This window comes from Sciurus carolinensis, chromosome 2 (genome assembly GCF_902686445.1).
Source record: "Sciurus carolinensis chromosome 2, mSciCar1.2, whole genome shotgun sequence".
NCBI classification, from domain to species: Eukaryota; Metazoa; Chordata; class Mammalia; order Rodentia; family Sciuridae; genus Sciurus; species Sciurus carolinensis.
The window spans coordinates 122,545,077-122,559,518 of record NC_062214.1 but is presented as its reverse complement, the minus strand read 5'-3'; the positions used below and the strand labels follow the sequence as shown (position 1 = coordinate 122,559,518).

General features: G+C 44.5%; 3 protein-coding genes across 6 annotated transcripts in view; 2 read left to right on the top strand and 1 right to left on the bottom strand.

The window, feature by feature from the left end:
- Positions 1-6,254: 6,254 nt before the first annotated feature.
- On the top strand, positions 6,255-9,893 carry Pip4p1 (phosphatidylinositol-4,5-bisphosphate 4-phosphatase 1). Of its 2 annotated transcripts, none has more exons than XM_047539789.1 (7): positions 6,255-6,549; positions 6,875-7,065; positions 7,388-7,494; positions 7,914-8,019; positions 8,182-8,234; positions 8,328-8,418; positions 8,854-9,893. In XM_047539789.1, the coding sequence occupies exons 1-7, from the start codon at positions 6,387-6,389 to the stop codon at positions 8,995-8,997; spliced, it is 855 nt and encodes a 284-aa protein (XP_047395745.1). In that variant the 5' UTR covers positions 6,255-6,386; the 3' UTR covers positions 8,998-9,893. The 2 variants fall into 2 exon arrangements, with proteins under 2 accessions (XP_047395745.1, XP_047395746.1); XM_047539790.1 differs by having other exon boundaries at positions 6,258-6,528.
- Positions 9,796-12,654, bottom strand: Apex1 (apurinic/apyrimidinic endodeoxyribonuclease 1). 3 transcript variants are annotated; one of them, XM_047539785.1, is made up of 5 exons: positions 12,511-12,654; positions 12,104-12,229; positions 11,704-11,891; positions 10,654-10,846; positions 9,796-10,536 (listed from the first exon to the last, which is right to left on the bottom strand). In XM_047539785.1, exons 1-5 carry the CDS (start codon positions 12,608-12,610, stop codon positions 10,019-10,021), a joined length of 1,125 nt encoding a protein of 374 aa, XP_047395741.1. In that variant the 5' UTR covers positions 12,611-12,654; the 3' UTR covers positions 9,796-10,018. The 3 variants fall into 3 exon arrangements, with proteins under 3 accessions (XP_047395741.1, XP_047395743.1, XP_047395742.1); XM_047539787.1 differs by having other exon boundaries at positions 12,542-12,565; XM_047539786.1 differs by having other exon boundaries at positions 12,383-12,525.
- A 53-nt stretch (positions 12,655-12,707) lies between these two features.
- Positions 12,708-14,442, top strand: part of Osgep (O-sialoglycoprotein endopeptidase) — an 8,447-nt gene continuing 6,712 nt past the window's right edge. Inside the window, exons 1-2 of the mRNA XM_047539788.1 lie at positions 12,708-13,227; positions 14,253-14,372. Of these exons, the coding sequence (XP_047395744.1) occupies positions 13,113-13,227; positions 14,253-14,372 (235 nt within the window). The 5' untranslated portion in view covers positions 12,708-13,112. The remainder of the gene's footprint in view (positions 13,228-14,252; positions 14,373-14,442) is intronic.

The following is a 14,442-nucleotide window of genomic DNA, read 5'->3' as shown; positions in this document are numbered from 1 at the left end:
AGCATGGTATTGGCACCAAAAGAGACATGAAGACCAATGATACAGAACAGAAGACACAAAGACAAATCCACTTACAGTTATTGCATACTAGACAAAGGTGCCATAAACATATATTGGAGAAAAGATAGACTCTTCTCCAAATGGTGCTGGGAAAACTGGAAATTCATATGTAACAAAATGAAATTTGATCCCTATCTCTCACCCTGCACAAAACTCAACTCAAAGTGGATCAAGGACATAGGCATTAGAGAGACCCTGTGGCCTACTAAAAGAAAGAGTGGGCCCAAATCTCCATCATGTTGGCTTAGGAACCAATTTCCTCAACAAGACTCCTAAAGTGTAAGAAGTAAAATCAAGAACCAATAAATGAAATGGTATCAAACTAAAAAGCATCTTCACAGCAAAGGAAACAATCAAGAATGTGAAGAGAGAGCCTACAGAATGGGAGAAAATCTTTGCCACCTGCACCTCAGATAAAGCAATAATCTCCAGGATATATAAAGAACTCAAAAACAAACAACAAACAAACAAAAACCCAAAACAAATAACACAATCAAAAAATGTGCAAAGGAACTGAATAGACACTTCACAGAAGAACTACAATCAGTCAACAAATACATGAAAAAATGTTCAACATCACTAGCAATGAGAGATATGCAAATTAAAACTACACTGAGATTTCATCTCACTCCAGTCAGGATGGCAATTATCAAGAATACAAGTAACAATAAATATTGGCCAGGATGTAGAGAAAAGGGTATACTAATACATTGCTGGTGGAAATGCAAATTGGTGCAACCATTATGGAAAGCAGTATGGAGATTCCTCAGAAGACTTGGAATGGAACCACCATTTGACGCAGTTATCTCACTCCTTGATTGTATACAAAGGACTTAAAATCAGCATACTGCAGTGACCCATTCATATCAATGTTTATAGCAGCTCAATTCACAATAGCTAAACTGTGGAATGAGCCTAGGTGCCCTTCAACAGATAATGGATAAAGAAATGTGGTATATATACACAATGGAATATTACTCAGCCATACAGAAGAATAAAATTATGGCATTTGCTAGTAAATGGAACTGAAGGATATCATGCTGAGTGAAATAAGCCAATCCCAAAAAAACAAAGATCAAATGTTCTCTCTGATACGCAGATGCTGACTAACAATAGGCGGGGGTGTGGGGTGTGGGGGGGTGGGGGGAAGGAGATTCACAAGATTGGATGGGGAAGTGGGGGAAGGGAGGGGGGATAGGAGTGGGAAAGACAGTAGAATGAATGTCATATATGAATACACAACCAGTGTAACTCCACATCATGTACAACCACAAAAATGGGAAGTTATACTCCATATATATATATATACATATATATATATATATATAAAATATGTCAAAACACATCTTATTGTCATGTGTAAATAAATAAAGAATTTAAAAACTTATGGGGAAAAATAAAAGCCAGAAGATTTGTACTTTTAGTTCCATTTCAATCTCTCACTTAACTTAAATGACTAACTTACAGAGTCTTGGTTTCCACACCTGTAAAATAAAGACAATCTTAGCTTTCCTGTTCATCTCACAGAAGGTTCTGAAATCAAATGAATACAGATATGAAAGTGCTAACCATAAGCAAATTAGAAATATTATTTTTTGCATTTCTATGCCTATTGGCCTACTCAAGAAAACTTAAATCTGAATTATTCATGCCTAATAATATAATAATTTTTTATATTTTTATAGTTTTCCCTGACTACTCTGGCTAGATAGAAGTGATCTCTTCATTCCTTTAATTTGAATTATATTGTTTAATTCATTTGTTATGAAGCATATGCACATGAATTTCTAGCTTTTTGACATAATAAAAGATTATTAGTGTTGACATTTTATACTGTCAACATTTACATTATTATCTCTCTGTACCCTGAGTGTGAGTTTCTCAAGGAGTGTCTTTCACAAATAGTAAATATTTAACAAATATTTGTATTTGACTTGTTTGCTAAGCTTCTCCTCAATTGTGGTAGATTGATAACATGGCCACTGAGGCTGAGGGATGTAGCTTAGAGTTCTTGTGTAGCACGCACAGTGCCAGAAGATCTATCCCCAACACTGCGAGGAAAAATGGAAGGAAGAAAGGGAAGAAAGGAGATGGAAAGAGGAAAGAAAGGAAGAAAGAAAGAAAGAAAAAAAGCCATAATATTTTGTGGCTCCTCTTATCAAGAAGTAAATTCTAGATCCCCACACCTTGAATATAAGCAGGACTGATTTGCTATGATCCCTAGACTAGAATATGGTAGAAGTTGTGATAGAGCTGAAGCCTATGCCTAACATGGTGGCAGCCTCTCCTTTATTCCTCCTGGGCTATCAACCTGTAGGATCACCTTGCTATAAAGAAGCCAGCCAAACCAGCACATACAACTACCACAAACAAGAGTGAGGCCATCTTGGACCATTGAATTGTATCCAATCCCCTTCTGACTGCATGTGTGTGAATGAATCCAAGTGAGATTAGTTAAAAAAAAAAAAAACCCACTCAGTCAACATCACAGAGTCATAAAGCAAAAAATATATCACTATGTTCATTACACAGCAGTAGATAACCAAGGACCAGAAGAGGTAATCCTCTAAACTGTTAACAATTTCCTCTACCTCTTTTATGACCCTTCCCACAGATTACCTTGTTATCTGGGCATGTAATCTTCTCACCACTACTAGACCATAATGTATGAGGGCAACTCCAAATTTATTGATCTTAGATTCCCCTGAAGTGCTCTGCCTAGAACTGTAGGTGGTGATTAGTCCATTCATAGAATAAATAATGGTCCCTTCTTGGGGAGTTTTAGAACTTAAGACCTAGAGGGATTTATTATAACATAATTTTATCATGAAAGCACTTAGAGAGTCAGTGTACTTCCCTTAACCCACACCTGTATGGGCAGAGGTTAGTCTAGGATTAAAAGGGACCTAAAACATGGTATATTCAGGCATTGTTCCATCATACCTTTCCTTCAGTGCCACAAGCCCATCAGAAGACATTCTTCCTATGGCTTAACATTTACTTCAATTCCTAGGCATACATTCCTATATTTAACCTACAACAAAACCATCATTTAGAGACTAAACTACTAAAAATAAGTAAATAAATATCATTTGTATGGTATCCAATGCTCTCTTCTTCCTTCTTCCTTCTTCCTTCTTCCTTCTTCCTTCTCCTTCTTTCTAGTGCTGGGGAAGGAATGCAGAGTCTTGCATGTGCTTTGCATGTGCTATGCAAGCACTCTACCACTGACCTACAACCCCAGCTCACTGTCCACATTTTTGTTTTTTAATGTCAGGGATTGACCCCAAGGGTGTTTAACCACTGAGTCACATCTTCAGGTCTTTTTGTTTTTTATTTGGGGACTGGGTCTCACTAAGTTGCTTAAGGCCTTACTAAATTGCTGAGGCTGGCTTTGAATTTGCAATCCTCCTGCCTCAGTCTCAGGAGCTGCTAGGATTACAGGCAGGTGCCACCACACTCGGCAGAACCAGATTTAAATTAACATGAAATATGACCTTGGTGAGGATGGGAGAATCATAAAGGACAGTTTGGGGATTGTATATGCAACTAGGGTGCAAATAATGAAACCTACTCCAAACTTAGCATGAATGCTTGAGATTCTGTGTGCCAAAAATAGAAGAAAGAGCACAGACCGGCCTGTCCCCCTGCAGAGCTACAACCCCTTCCCCATTTTGCATCTAGAGGTTCCTTATTTCTTTAAGAGTGTGTTGGATTGGGGGGTATGTGTGGTTTTTACTGGGGACCTAACTGGTGGAAGAACACTAGCTTCCATGTAAGGTGGCATGGCAAAACTCTGTTTAAGCATCAGAACCTAGGTGAAGTGTCTAGTCCCTGTAGTATCTAGTCCACAAGTATTGGGAAAGCAGTCCCTTTATTATCAAATATTTGGGACTGGTTGCACTTCCTTCACTGTTAGGAGAGGCTTTAGACAAACTGGTTATGGTCCTCAGTGTTGCTTCTCAGTTACAATTTGAGCTAACTTGGGTGTGATTCAGGCTCCCATAAGGTCCACATGAGACTTCTGATGGGGAAGAGGACTGGCAGGGTACTCTCTCTCTTCCATTACTGATGATCCTCAGGGTTGTGCTTTGGTGTCTAGAAGGGAGAAAGCAGAAGCCCCACCTGAGGTTTTTCAGGAAAAGGTGGTCATCGAAGCCTTATTCTCACAGAGACCTTCCGTCTGATAGTTAAAAAAAATATTGCCCTTCTTAGAAATCAGACATTTCCCAAGAGCATGAACTCAGAACTAAAATATCTTCCTTTGACCTCTCAGTATTCTTTCCTAACTATGGCCCTTCCCATCCTGTTTTTGGTTAACTAAGAGAGATCACTTCAGTAACTACTCATCCTACACTTACATAATTAAGGAAGACTTCCTCAATCATTCTCAGAACAAAGAGCTGTTCACCTTGACATCAGTCCCCACTCTACCCTGAAACATCAAAGTTGGAACAAAAAGAAATCACATTTCCTTCAGTTTAGGGGTAAATACTACAATTAATCCCTGTTGGGGAACCCTTCACATTTAGTGAGCAGCTTGATAGATCTGAAAAGGAGTGGCCTTATCTTCTCTACTGTGTAAGTTGAGCTGGATAAATTTGGATGGACAGGAGAGGGTAGGTGGGTCAGCTGTACTTAGATGTCTGAAGTTCAAGGTCATCTTCAACACTTAATATTAGAATAACCTCCATTAGCAATCTCGTAGCAAAGGGCAAAGTTAAGACACGTTTAAAGACTGTCACGGCAGGCCAAACAAGGTGACTAAAATATCCTTGGATTTGATTGGTTAATACAATCAACATTTATGCACATGTCCAAGGATTGCTAGTCATAAAATTGAGAAAAACGGCCGGGCATGGTAGCGGACACCTGCAATTCCAGCAATTCAGAAGACTGAGGCAGGAGGATCACAAGTTCGAAGCAAGCCTCAGTAACTTATCAAGACCGTCTCAAAATAAAAATTAAAAGGGCTGGGAATGTAGCTCTGTGGTAAAGCGCTCCTGGGTTCAACCCACGGTACCCCAAAATTTAAAAATTGAGTACAATGACGAGCTCTTATTTCAGTATAGAGCACTCATAAAAAGATGATCTCAGTTTTTTTTTTTTTTTTTTTTTTTTTCCTTCTTCTTCTCGGTGTTAGGGATCGAACCTTAGGCTTTGGCACATTCTACACAATCGTTCTGTCACTGAATTACATACCCAGTCCCCACCCATAAATTCCATTAGCAAGGTGAGTTGGTGGAGTCCGCAGGGACAGCTTCCTTAAGAATCCAGTCTCGTGTCCTGTCCTAGAAGTAACTCCAGCAAGAAAGGAATGGATGATGACCTTCAATTTTTAAATTATTTTCTTCCTGATAGATTGTCACTCTGGCCTCTTTTCTTTCTTTCCGTTTCCCCCCGGGTACTGCGGTTTGAGCTCATGATCTCCAGCGTGCTACGGGGAGCACTTTCCTACGGAGCTACACCCCTAGTTCTTTTTATTTTGAGACAGGGTTTCGTTAAATTGCCCAGGCTGGTCTCTAATTTGCCATCCTCCGGCCTCAGCCTCTGGAGTAGCTGGGATTACAGGTCTGCGCCACTGCACTCGACTGTTACCTTGGCTTTTAAAAGGTATTTTTTTGGAGCAGTGGTTAATTTTGCCTTTGCTGTTTTCCACTCTTCCATCCGCTGCTCAGAAAAGCCCAAACTTTCACTCTTTTATTGCCCCTCCTCTTAAAATGCTTAAGCCACGCCTCAAATGTTCTGGCGCTAAGTTTAGGCCAATAAAGTTGTGTCGCAAGGATCACAGGACGAGGGAAAGGAAGCCACCAGCCAATGAGAGGCCAATTATAATGTGAAGAAAAGTCTTTGGTGGTGTCTTTGCACCAGTGAGAAGCAGACTGGGTGCGTAACCGAGGGTGGGGCGTTTCCTGAAACACATGACCGGTGAGCAGAAGCAGCTCAGCCCCACCTCCTGGTCTGGAGGTAGCGCGATGGGCCACGCTTCCAATGGCTCGCAGAACCTCTAGTCACGTGCAGTTTTTGCAAACTCAGCCGCTCCCGGCAGGTCATGTGACAGTGACGTTGGAACGACTCTCCCCAGTGGAAAAGGAGAGTTGCTTTCACTGACCGGGAATTGGTTTATCTCCACGAATGATAGCATGGCGGGGGCGGGGATAGCCTATCACGTGCTGCGGACGGACCGGGGCGGGACAGGCCACTGGCTGCGGGGTGAGCTGGGCGCGCGGCGCGCAGGCGCCCTGGGGACCCGGTAGCAGCGGCGGCGGCGGCGGCGACGAAGGGAGCTGGATCGCTGACCCAGGCAGGAGGCGGCGGCGGCGGCCATGGCGGCAGATGGAGAGCGTTCCCCACTGCTGTCCGAGCCCATTGACGGCGGCGCCGGGGGCAACGGTTTAGTGGGGCCGGGCGGAAGTGGCGCTGGGCCCGGGGGAGGCCTGACCCCCTCCGCACCACCGTATGGAGCCGGTAAACATGCCCCGCCCCAGGGTAAGCCGGGGCGGGTCCGAGGTGTTCCCGAGGGTACGCGGAGGGGCGGGGCCGAGGGCGGAGGCGGGGCCCAAGCGCCAGGTGCGGGACTGTTGCACCTGTAACGGGGCGAGGCTCCCTTTCCTCTGCAATCTCGACCAGAGTCTGGGAACTGAATTGGATTTTGAGGAAGGTGATGGAAGCGCCGATTATGAGGAGTCCTCGGAGTTTGGTCAGAAGGCTCGAAGATCAGAAAAAAGTTCCCTACCCCAGTGGAGCATCAGTGGGGGGTGGGGTGGGGGCTGCAAGCGATCCCAGCACCTCTTTTTATCTGGTTCCTCTTCAGCATTTCCCCCGTTTCCTGAGGGGCATCCAGCCGTGTTACCTGGGGAGGACCCGCCCCCCTACTCACCCCTGACCAGCCCAGACAGTGGGAGTGCCCCCATGATCACTTGCCGAGTCTGCCAGTCTCTCATCAACGTGGAAGGCAAGATGCATCAGCATGTAGTCAAATGTGGTGTCTGCAATGAAGCCACTGTGAGTTATATATATCTATAAAATGGGCCCTGCTTCCTGGATCCTTTTTCTGATCTCTTGATTAGACCCTGAGACTTAGGTGTTGGCCAAGGGCTTTTCATAAAACCCAGTTTCAGTTCTGCGAGTATCACTTCGCATTTTCCCCAGAAGCCACTTACTTACTTACGCCTATCTGGAATACTTCATTTGCAAATGTCATGATATGTGTGTCTCTTTCATTTCTCCTTCCCGGCTAGGACCTTATCAATCTGATCTCAGAAAGTGTTTTTGGAGGGAAATCAAAGGGATTGGGTTGCTTGCTGATGTCCCCATTATTCTCTAGCCTATCAAGAATGCACCCCCAGGGAAAAAATATGTTCGATGCCCCTGTAACTGTCTCCTTATCTGCAAAGTGACTTCCCAGCGGATTGCCTGCCCACGACCCTATTGGTAAGAGGCATCATGGTGGAGAAGGGCATAAATAGGGAAAGTCAATAAGGACTAGTATTTATAAGGAGAAAAAAGTGAGCAAGCTTCATGTTTGTTTAGACAGAGAGAACAGTATGGAGCATTATGCCAAAGGACTATTACAGCCAGCTTCCTCTTTTCTCAATAAAAAGATTGGGATGAAATGGTGTTCTTTAGGAGAATGGAGAGTATTGGGGGTTGGATGAATTATTTAGAGGCTAAAGAGGCATTGAAGACCTAAAGTTTTAAGTAGTGTTATTCCTCAAGGATTCTCTGGGGAAGGGTTGAAGGATTTGTACAAAGAAGAACTTGATAGGGAGTGGATAATGCAAAGGAGGAACAGTGTGAGAATTCTTAGGATTAAAAACTTTTCAATCACAGTCTTTGTTCCTCCTGTAAAGCAAAAGAATCATCAACTTGGGACCTGTTCATCCAGGACCTTCAAGTCCAGATCCACAGCCAATGGGTGTCAGGGTCATCTGTGGACATTGCAAGAATACATTTCTGGTAAGGAAGGATATTGGCAAGCCCTGGGGGAAAAAGCTTGAGTAAGACTGTGAATCCTGAAAAGATGTCTTGTGGGTGGGAACACATTTTCCAGCCTCCTTCTGCCTCAAGAGTCTCATTGAGGAGGGTCTTCCTTCTATAATTATTTTTCTTTCTCCATAGTGGACAGAGTTCACTGATCGAACCTTGGCACGTTGCCCTCACTGCAGGAAAGTGTAAGTGATTAGGGGTTGAGCTTGTAATTGGGTGACATATGGAGTTAAAACAACAGCGCTGTTTTAAATATCTATTCATTTGCCTCCTTGCAGGTCTTCTATTGGGCGCAGATATCCAAGGAAAAGATGTATCTGCTGCTTTTTGCTTGGCTTACTTTTGGCAGTCACTGCCACTGGCCTTGCTGTGAGTAACCTTGACTCAAGTCTTCATTTTTCAGCTTCATCATAAGCTAAGCTTTGGAAAATTGGTACCCTAGGAAAAGATGAAAGAAATGGGGGAGGGGCTTGTTTTAAGGTATAAGTGAACTGAAGTTGAAGGTAACTGATAAAAAAGTCTTAAGTGAAAAAGTACCTATCTTCTGTGTAGGAGTTAGGACAACAGAAAAGTAGTTTTGAGTTACTATTAGGAAGCCTGACTCCATTGTCAGACACAAGAAATACTGAGAGAGCTGGGACGGTGAGTATTTTCCTGCCTGGGAAAAGGGAACTAAACAACCTGGGCTTTGAGGTTCCCTGAAGGTGGTTACACAGAAAACTTGGATTCTTACTGTTCTCAGGGGTTTTAGGAAGTAGGAGGGCCAACAGCAACCTCATCTTTCTTTTTCCTCCTCTTCATCAGTTTGGTACATGGAAGCACGCACGGCGATATGGAGGTATCTATGCAGCCTGGGCTTTTGTCATCCTGTTGGCTGTGCTGTGTTTGGGCCGGGCCCTGTATTGGGCCTGTATGAAGGTCAGCCACCCTGTCCAGAACTTCTCCTGAGCCCCTGGATGATCCACAGACTGTGCCTGGCCCCTCCCTGGTGGGGACAGTGACACTACAAATGGAGCCGGGGTAAAAAGTTCCCTGGGCTTCAATTAAGGAAGCCAAGCAGCTGCCTTCCTTTTCCCTGGGGAGAGGTAGGAAGGAACCAGGCCCTCACTTAGGTTTGGAGAGGTGGATAAGACCACTGCTGGCTATCTGCTTTCCTCCAAGGGTTGCTGTGTATAGGGTGAAGTAGGCAAAATATTGCCCCTAATCCTGGGTCCTGAAGATGGTTCTAGCCTTGTCCTTTCTATGTGCTCCCTGAGAGCCATTCCTGTCCCTTACACATTCCAGGGCAGGGTGGGGGTGGGTAGCCCTGGGGGGTTCCCCTCCTTCTTGTGCACCATTAGGACCTTGCTGCTGCTATTGCACTTCACCAGGGGCTGGCTCTGGCCTCAGTACCCTCAATCTCCTCTCCCCACGTTCCGTGTCCTGTGGGGGTGGGGTCAGCTGCTGCTCTGTACAGAACCACAGGAACTGATGTGTATATAACTATTTAATGTGGGGTATGTTCCCCCAGTCCTGTTATTTCCCTAATTACTCCTTCCAACCTTCCCTGCCTCCCCAGTTGCAGTATTTAACTGGGCTGGGTAGGGTTGCTGTCTTGGGAGAGGTTAGGGATTCATCCTGTGCTTGTAAATAAATAAGGTCATGACTCTAACCTTTGTTAATTTGTATGTATGAAAAGATGAGGAAGGGATTCTACAGCCCCACAGAAGGTTATTAAACACAGAGACAGCAAGGATAAAACTATGACCTTTTATTTTTACAGATAGTCTTTAAAAAAAAAAAAGTGGTGGGGGTACACACAACAAAAACCTTGGACTTAAAATAAACCTCTGTCTGTAACAGTAGTTTGGTTGAAAGATTCGCATTCTTACTGAAGAGAAATAAAATGCAGATTTCTCTAGAGCTACTAAAGAAGGAATGCAGGGATGGGGGTGCTATTTTCAAGGCTCAAAATGATTCTGGGAGGGTGTCACAGTGCTAGGTATAGGGTGATTGGACAGTGATCACTACCAAGGGCTTTGGAGCGGATCTTGCTGTCACACAATGCAGGTAAAAGAGAGTGGGACAACAAAAAGTAATCAAGGCGCCAGCCAACATTCTTGGACCGAGCATTCATCATGTAAGTCCAAAAGGTATAGGCATATGCAGTGTTGGGGTACAAGTGCCGGAAACTGTCAGTCAACGGCACAGCCTGCAGCAATTCCCCAAAGCCTTGGCGCTCCTGTGGAGTGAAGCCAGCATTTTTTTTGTTTCCTTTGGGGTTACGAAGGTCAATTTCTTCATGAGCCACATTGAGGTCCCCACATAGCACAAGGGGCTTGCGGGAAGCCAAGCCCTTCAGGAACTTGCGAAAGGCTTCATCCCAGCGCTGGCGGTACTCCAGTCTTACCAGACCCCGGCCAGCATTAGGTACATAGGCTGTTACTAGCACAAATGTGTCAAATTCAGCCACAATTACCCGGCCTTCCTGATCATGTTCCTCCTCACCTATAAAAATGAAAATGAGCATGAAAAGCCTATAAGAGAAAGTAATAAAACATTAGGGAAAGAATTTTTAACAATTGGTTGGAGCATCTCAGGCATTAGAAATCAATAGGATCTCACCGATGCCATAAGAGACTTTGATGGGGCACTGGCGGGAAAGTAGACCCACACCACTGTACCCTTCCTTGTCCGAAGGAGCTGACCAGTACTGATGGGATAGTCCAGGTAGCTCTTGAAGTTCAGCTGGTAGTTTATTCTCTGAACATTTGGTCTCTTGGAGGCACAGGATATCTGGGGCTTCTTCCTTTACCCACTGTAAATAAAAAGAAAGGTGGAGAAGACATTGTCAATTCAGCAGACATTTTTTTGCAGTACTTGGGACTGAACCCAGAACCTCACAAGATAGGCAACCCCAGCACTCCACAAATATTTACTGAACAATCTATGCAAGAAATATTAGCTGTACACAGGTCAGACACAAGTCCCTGTGCATAGAGTTCCAACAGTCAAGCAACATAACGTTTAGACAATTACAAATTATGTAACTTGACCACTAATGGTGGGGGATAGTAAAGTCTCACATGTTGTCCTAAGAAGACTCTGTTTTCTTGTATAGGCAGTGGATAACCAGCTAATATTTTTAAGCAGCAGTTACTGGAATGGAGGATATGCTGGATATAAAATAGAAGAGTCCAGCATAGAGGCTTTTACAATATTCTGGGGAAAAGGAAGGATGTGAAACAAGAAATGGCAATGGAATCGAAGGAATGGACATTTAGGCAAGACTTCATGAAGGCCCTGGTTATACTTCTCCCACAAGAAAACTACAGGCAAGTGCCAGGTGTGATGGCACACAGCTTGTAATTTCAGTAACTCTGGAGGATGAGGCAGGAGGATATCAAGTTTGAGGCCACCCTTAGCAATTCAGTGAGACCCTCAGCAAGTTAGCATGACCCTATCCCTATCTCAAAAAAAAAAAAAAAAAAAAAGACTGGGGATGCAGCTCAGTGATAAAAGCACCCATGGGTTCCCCAGTACCAAAAAATGAAAGAAAAACTGCAGGCAAGAGAAAAATAACACATCCTAGGGCGGAACATGAGAAAAGGTAATTAAACTGCAAGACCACTCAAGATTATGGAATATCTCTTCCCCTCCCTGAATTCCACTCACATCTAAACCTTTCTTCTTAATCCAGGCTCGAAGTCCATCCACATTCCAAGAGCAGATCTTGAGAGTGGCAGATTTGCCACTGGGTGAGGTTTTCTTATCTGGAGGGTCTTCATACAGGACTGGACCCTCTCCTGCTACCTCTTTTTCGTTTTTCTTTGCTCCCACCTTACTCTTCTTAGCCTCTGGCTCTACAAAATGAGTCACAGGTAATAAAATTAGCGGTTTGCAACCTCAATACAGTTTATACTACAGACCCACAAGAGAATCAGTAGTTGCCTTGACTTCTTCGCAAATTCCTGTAAAAATATGATTCGGTCCCTGTTTACAATTCATAGAGGAAATCGTAAACATTGTCGTGCACCTTGTAGGGAAAGGGGCTTATTTTATTTCATTCTCTTACCATTCTTGGGCTCTTCCCCATCTTCTGCCGCCGCTCCCTTTTTTCCACGCTTTGGCATCCCTGTAACGAACGCCCTTCGGCACCCGTACCACGTAGCCCACCGAAGCAGTACTTTTACCGTGTTGCCTAGATTCGAAAAAAAATTGTGGAATCAGGTAAGCCTGGGATGAAGACTCCTCCCTATGGCGTCCGCACACCCGGTCCCGCCTTTCGAACTACGTTATTTCTGAATCCCTTCCCCGCCTTCGTGCATCATAGGCCCTTGAGCCCCTCACCCACATTAGATCATTTCAAAATGCGTCGTAAGCTCCTCGCAAGACCTGCCCTCTAGCCAACTGATGATCTTAATTATGAGTCCCTAACCGGGCTGGCCGGGCGTTTAGTAGAACAGCAACCCTGTATCTGACCTGCTTCGGTCCGAGCGTGGCACCTCCTTACCCGAACACAAAGAACGGTGCACGCTTTGCGCCCACGTGGGTGACTGATGTGACCACGTGGTCCACGCATGCGGTCGATTGGTCTGTTTGGTACCACGTGATGGAGAAGCGCCCGCCCTTCTCTGGCTCTCCAGGGGCTTGAAGGCCCCACTGCTCCATTTTAGCGCTGTTTATCGTTTTGCCAGACTTATGACTCATTCTTCACCCTGATCGAAGATCCTAACGCTATGCAAAGAGGGAAGAAATCAGTGGAGAGGGCTGGGCTGGACCGCAGGAAAGAGGCTGGGGAACAGATAGGAATGTAGGGCGCAGAGACCGGTCCAGCGTCCCTGGCATTTAAGAAGACAGGTCCTGAGGGGCCTTAACAGCTACGGCGCGGTCGGCGCTGTCGCGTTGCCCACAGGCGTAGTTCTGGCGTAGTTCTGTGCTCGTCCGGGTGCCATCTGCTTTCTACTGGTGGTGGGCTCTTCTTCCTCCGCTGTCCGGAATCTGTTGACCAGCACCGACGCGTGAGGGCCTCCATAGCTCTACGGTTTCCAGTAGCCTGCCGGCGTTTTTTCTCCGGCTCCACGATGCCGGCGGTGCTGGGTTTTGAAGGCAGCGCCAACAAGGTCGGTGTGGGAGTGGTGCGTGATGGTAAGGTGCTGGCGAACCCGCGGCGAACTTACGTCACACCTCCGGGCACCGGTGAGTCATTAGGGTTTTCTAGTCGCCACTGACTTCTCTGCGCACCTGCCATCTTCCTAAACACTGGTGAAGTGGGTCCTGGTGCGGGTTGTCAACTTGTACAGCTTTAGATACGAGTCTGGTTGGGATTATTTTATAATCAAATTTTACAAGGCGGGTGAGTTGAAGAGTCATGGGCAGTTGAGTCCGTATCTTCTGGGTTCGTTCAGTTTTATGCAGCGCCTTTTATGTGCTGTATACTCAAAAATAGGAGTTACGAGCCTGCCGTGGATTCGGACTTGTAAATAGATCACACAGCAAATGTGTCAAAATTTTTGTAGAATGAGTGGGGGGGAGGAGAGCAGAAAGTCTTATAGAACAGGTGTCACACTGGATTTGTAAGATTCGTGTTCAATGTTTTGCTCTTAAAGTGGGAAAAGTAATACCTGTATTTCTGGGCCTTGAGGATACAAAATGAAAGTACCAGACAATTATAACTTGTAACTAATATTACTTATAAAATATTGCATCTTGCTTACCCTCTCCTGTGATAGTTGCACACATAGGAGAGGACAGTTGACCTGCATGTACCTGAAAAATCTAGGAATAAGTGGTGTTGTGACAGATTATTACTTAGAAATATATATTTATATTTGCCACTAACTCTTATAAGCACTTGGTCACTGGAAATATAAATAAAACGGCAATGCTCTGAAATACTTGTGGTTAAACTGGGGAAACTATAGATAATTATAATGCTATATTTATTGTGTGTCAACTACAGCAATGTATTATATATACCATCACAGAAAAGGTCACCAGAAAGTATCACTTGAATTGAATTCCAAAAGCTGAATAGAAATTGGATACAAAGAAGGGCAGTTCTGAAAGATAAATTGTATAGAGGTTGGAAAAAAAACTATCTGAAAATTTGGTAGAATGAAACAATTCTTCCTACATTACTAAAACCTCCAGTTTTATTTTTCACTTCTACCTATCTGCTATGGGAAAACTCTTATGATTTTTGATCTGTGTCCATTTCTTAGGGTTCCTCCCAGGTGATACTGCCAGGCATCACCGAGCTGTTATCCTAGACCTCCTGCGGGAGGCATTAACAGAAGCTGGATTAACCTCCCACGATATCGATTGCATTGCATACACTAAAGGTATGACTGGGAGAATGGTCAGCAGTGGAGAAGAATACCTGGATCCTGCATAGTTTAAACAGCCTCCCCT

What these genes read in the sequence shown, in the direction of transcription:
- Pip4p1 (XM_047539789.1), top strand. Translation starts at nt 6,387, where the DNA reads ATGGCGGCAGATGGAGAGCGTTCCCCACTGCTGTCCGAGCCCATTGAC. An exon ending in TAAACATGCCCCGCCCCAGG is followed by an intron (nt 6,550 to 6,874) that starts GTAAGCCGGGGC and finishes GTTCCTCTTCAG; the next exon opens with CATTTCCCCCGTTTCCTGAG. An exon ending in ATTGCAAGAATACATTTCTG is followed by an intron (nt 8,020 to 8,181) that starts GTAAGGAAGGAT and finishes CTTTCTCCATAG; the next exon opens with TGGACAGAGTTCACTGATCG.
- Apex1 (XM_047539785.1), bottom strand. Translation starts at nt 12,610, where the DNA reads ATGCGTGGACCACGTGGTCACATCAGTCACCCACGTGGGCGCAAAGCG. An exon ending in CCACGCTCGGACCGAAGCAG is followed by an intron (nt 12,230 to 12,510) that starts GTCAGATACAGG and finishes TTTCGAATCTAG; the next exon opens with GCAACACGGTAAAAGTACTG. An exon ending in TGGGGAAGAGCCCAAGAATG is followed by an intron (nt 11,892 to 12,103) that starts GTAAGAGAATGA and finishes CTCATTTTGTAG; the next exon opens with AGCCAGAGGCTAAGAAGAGT.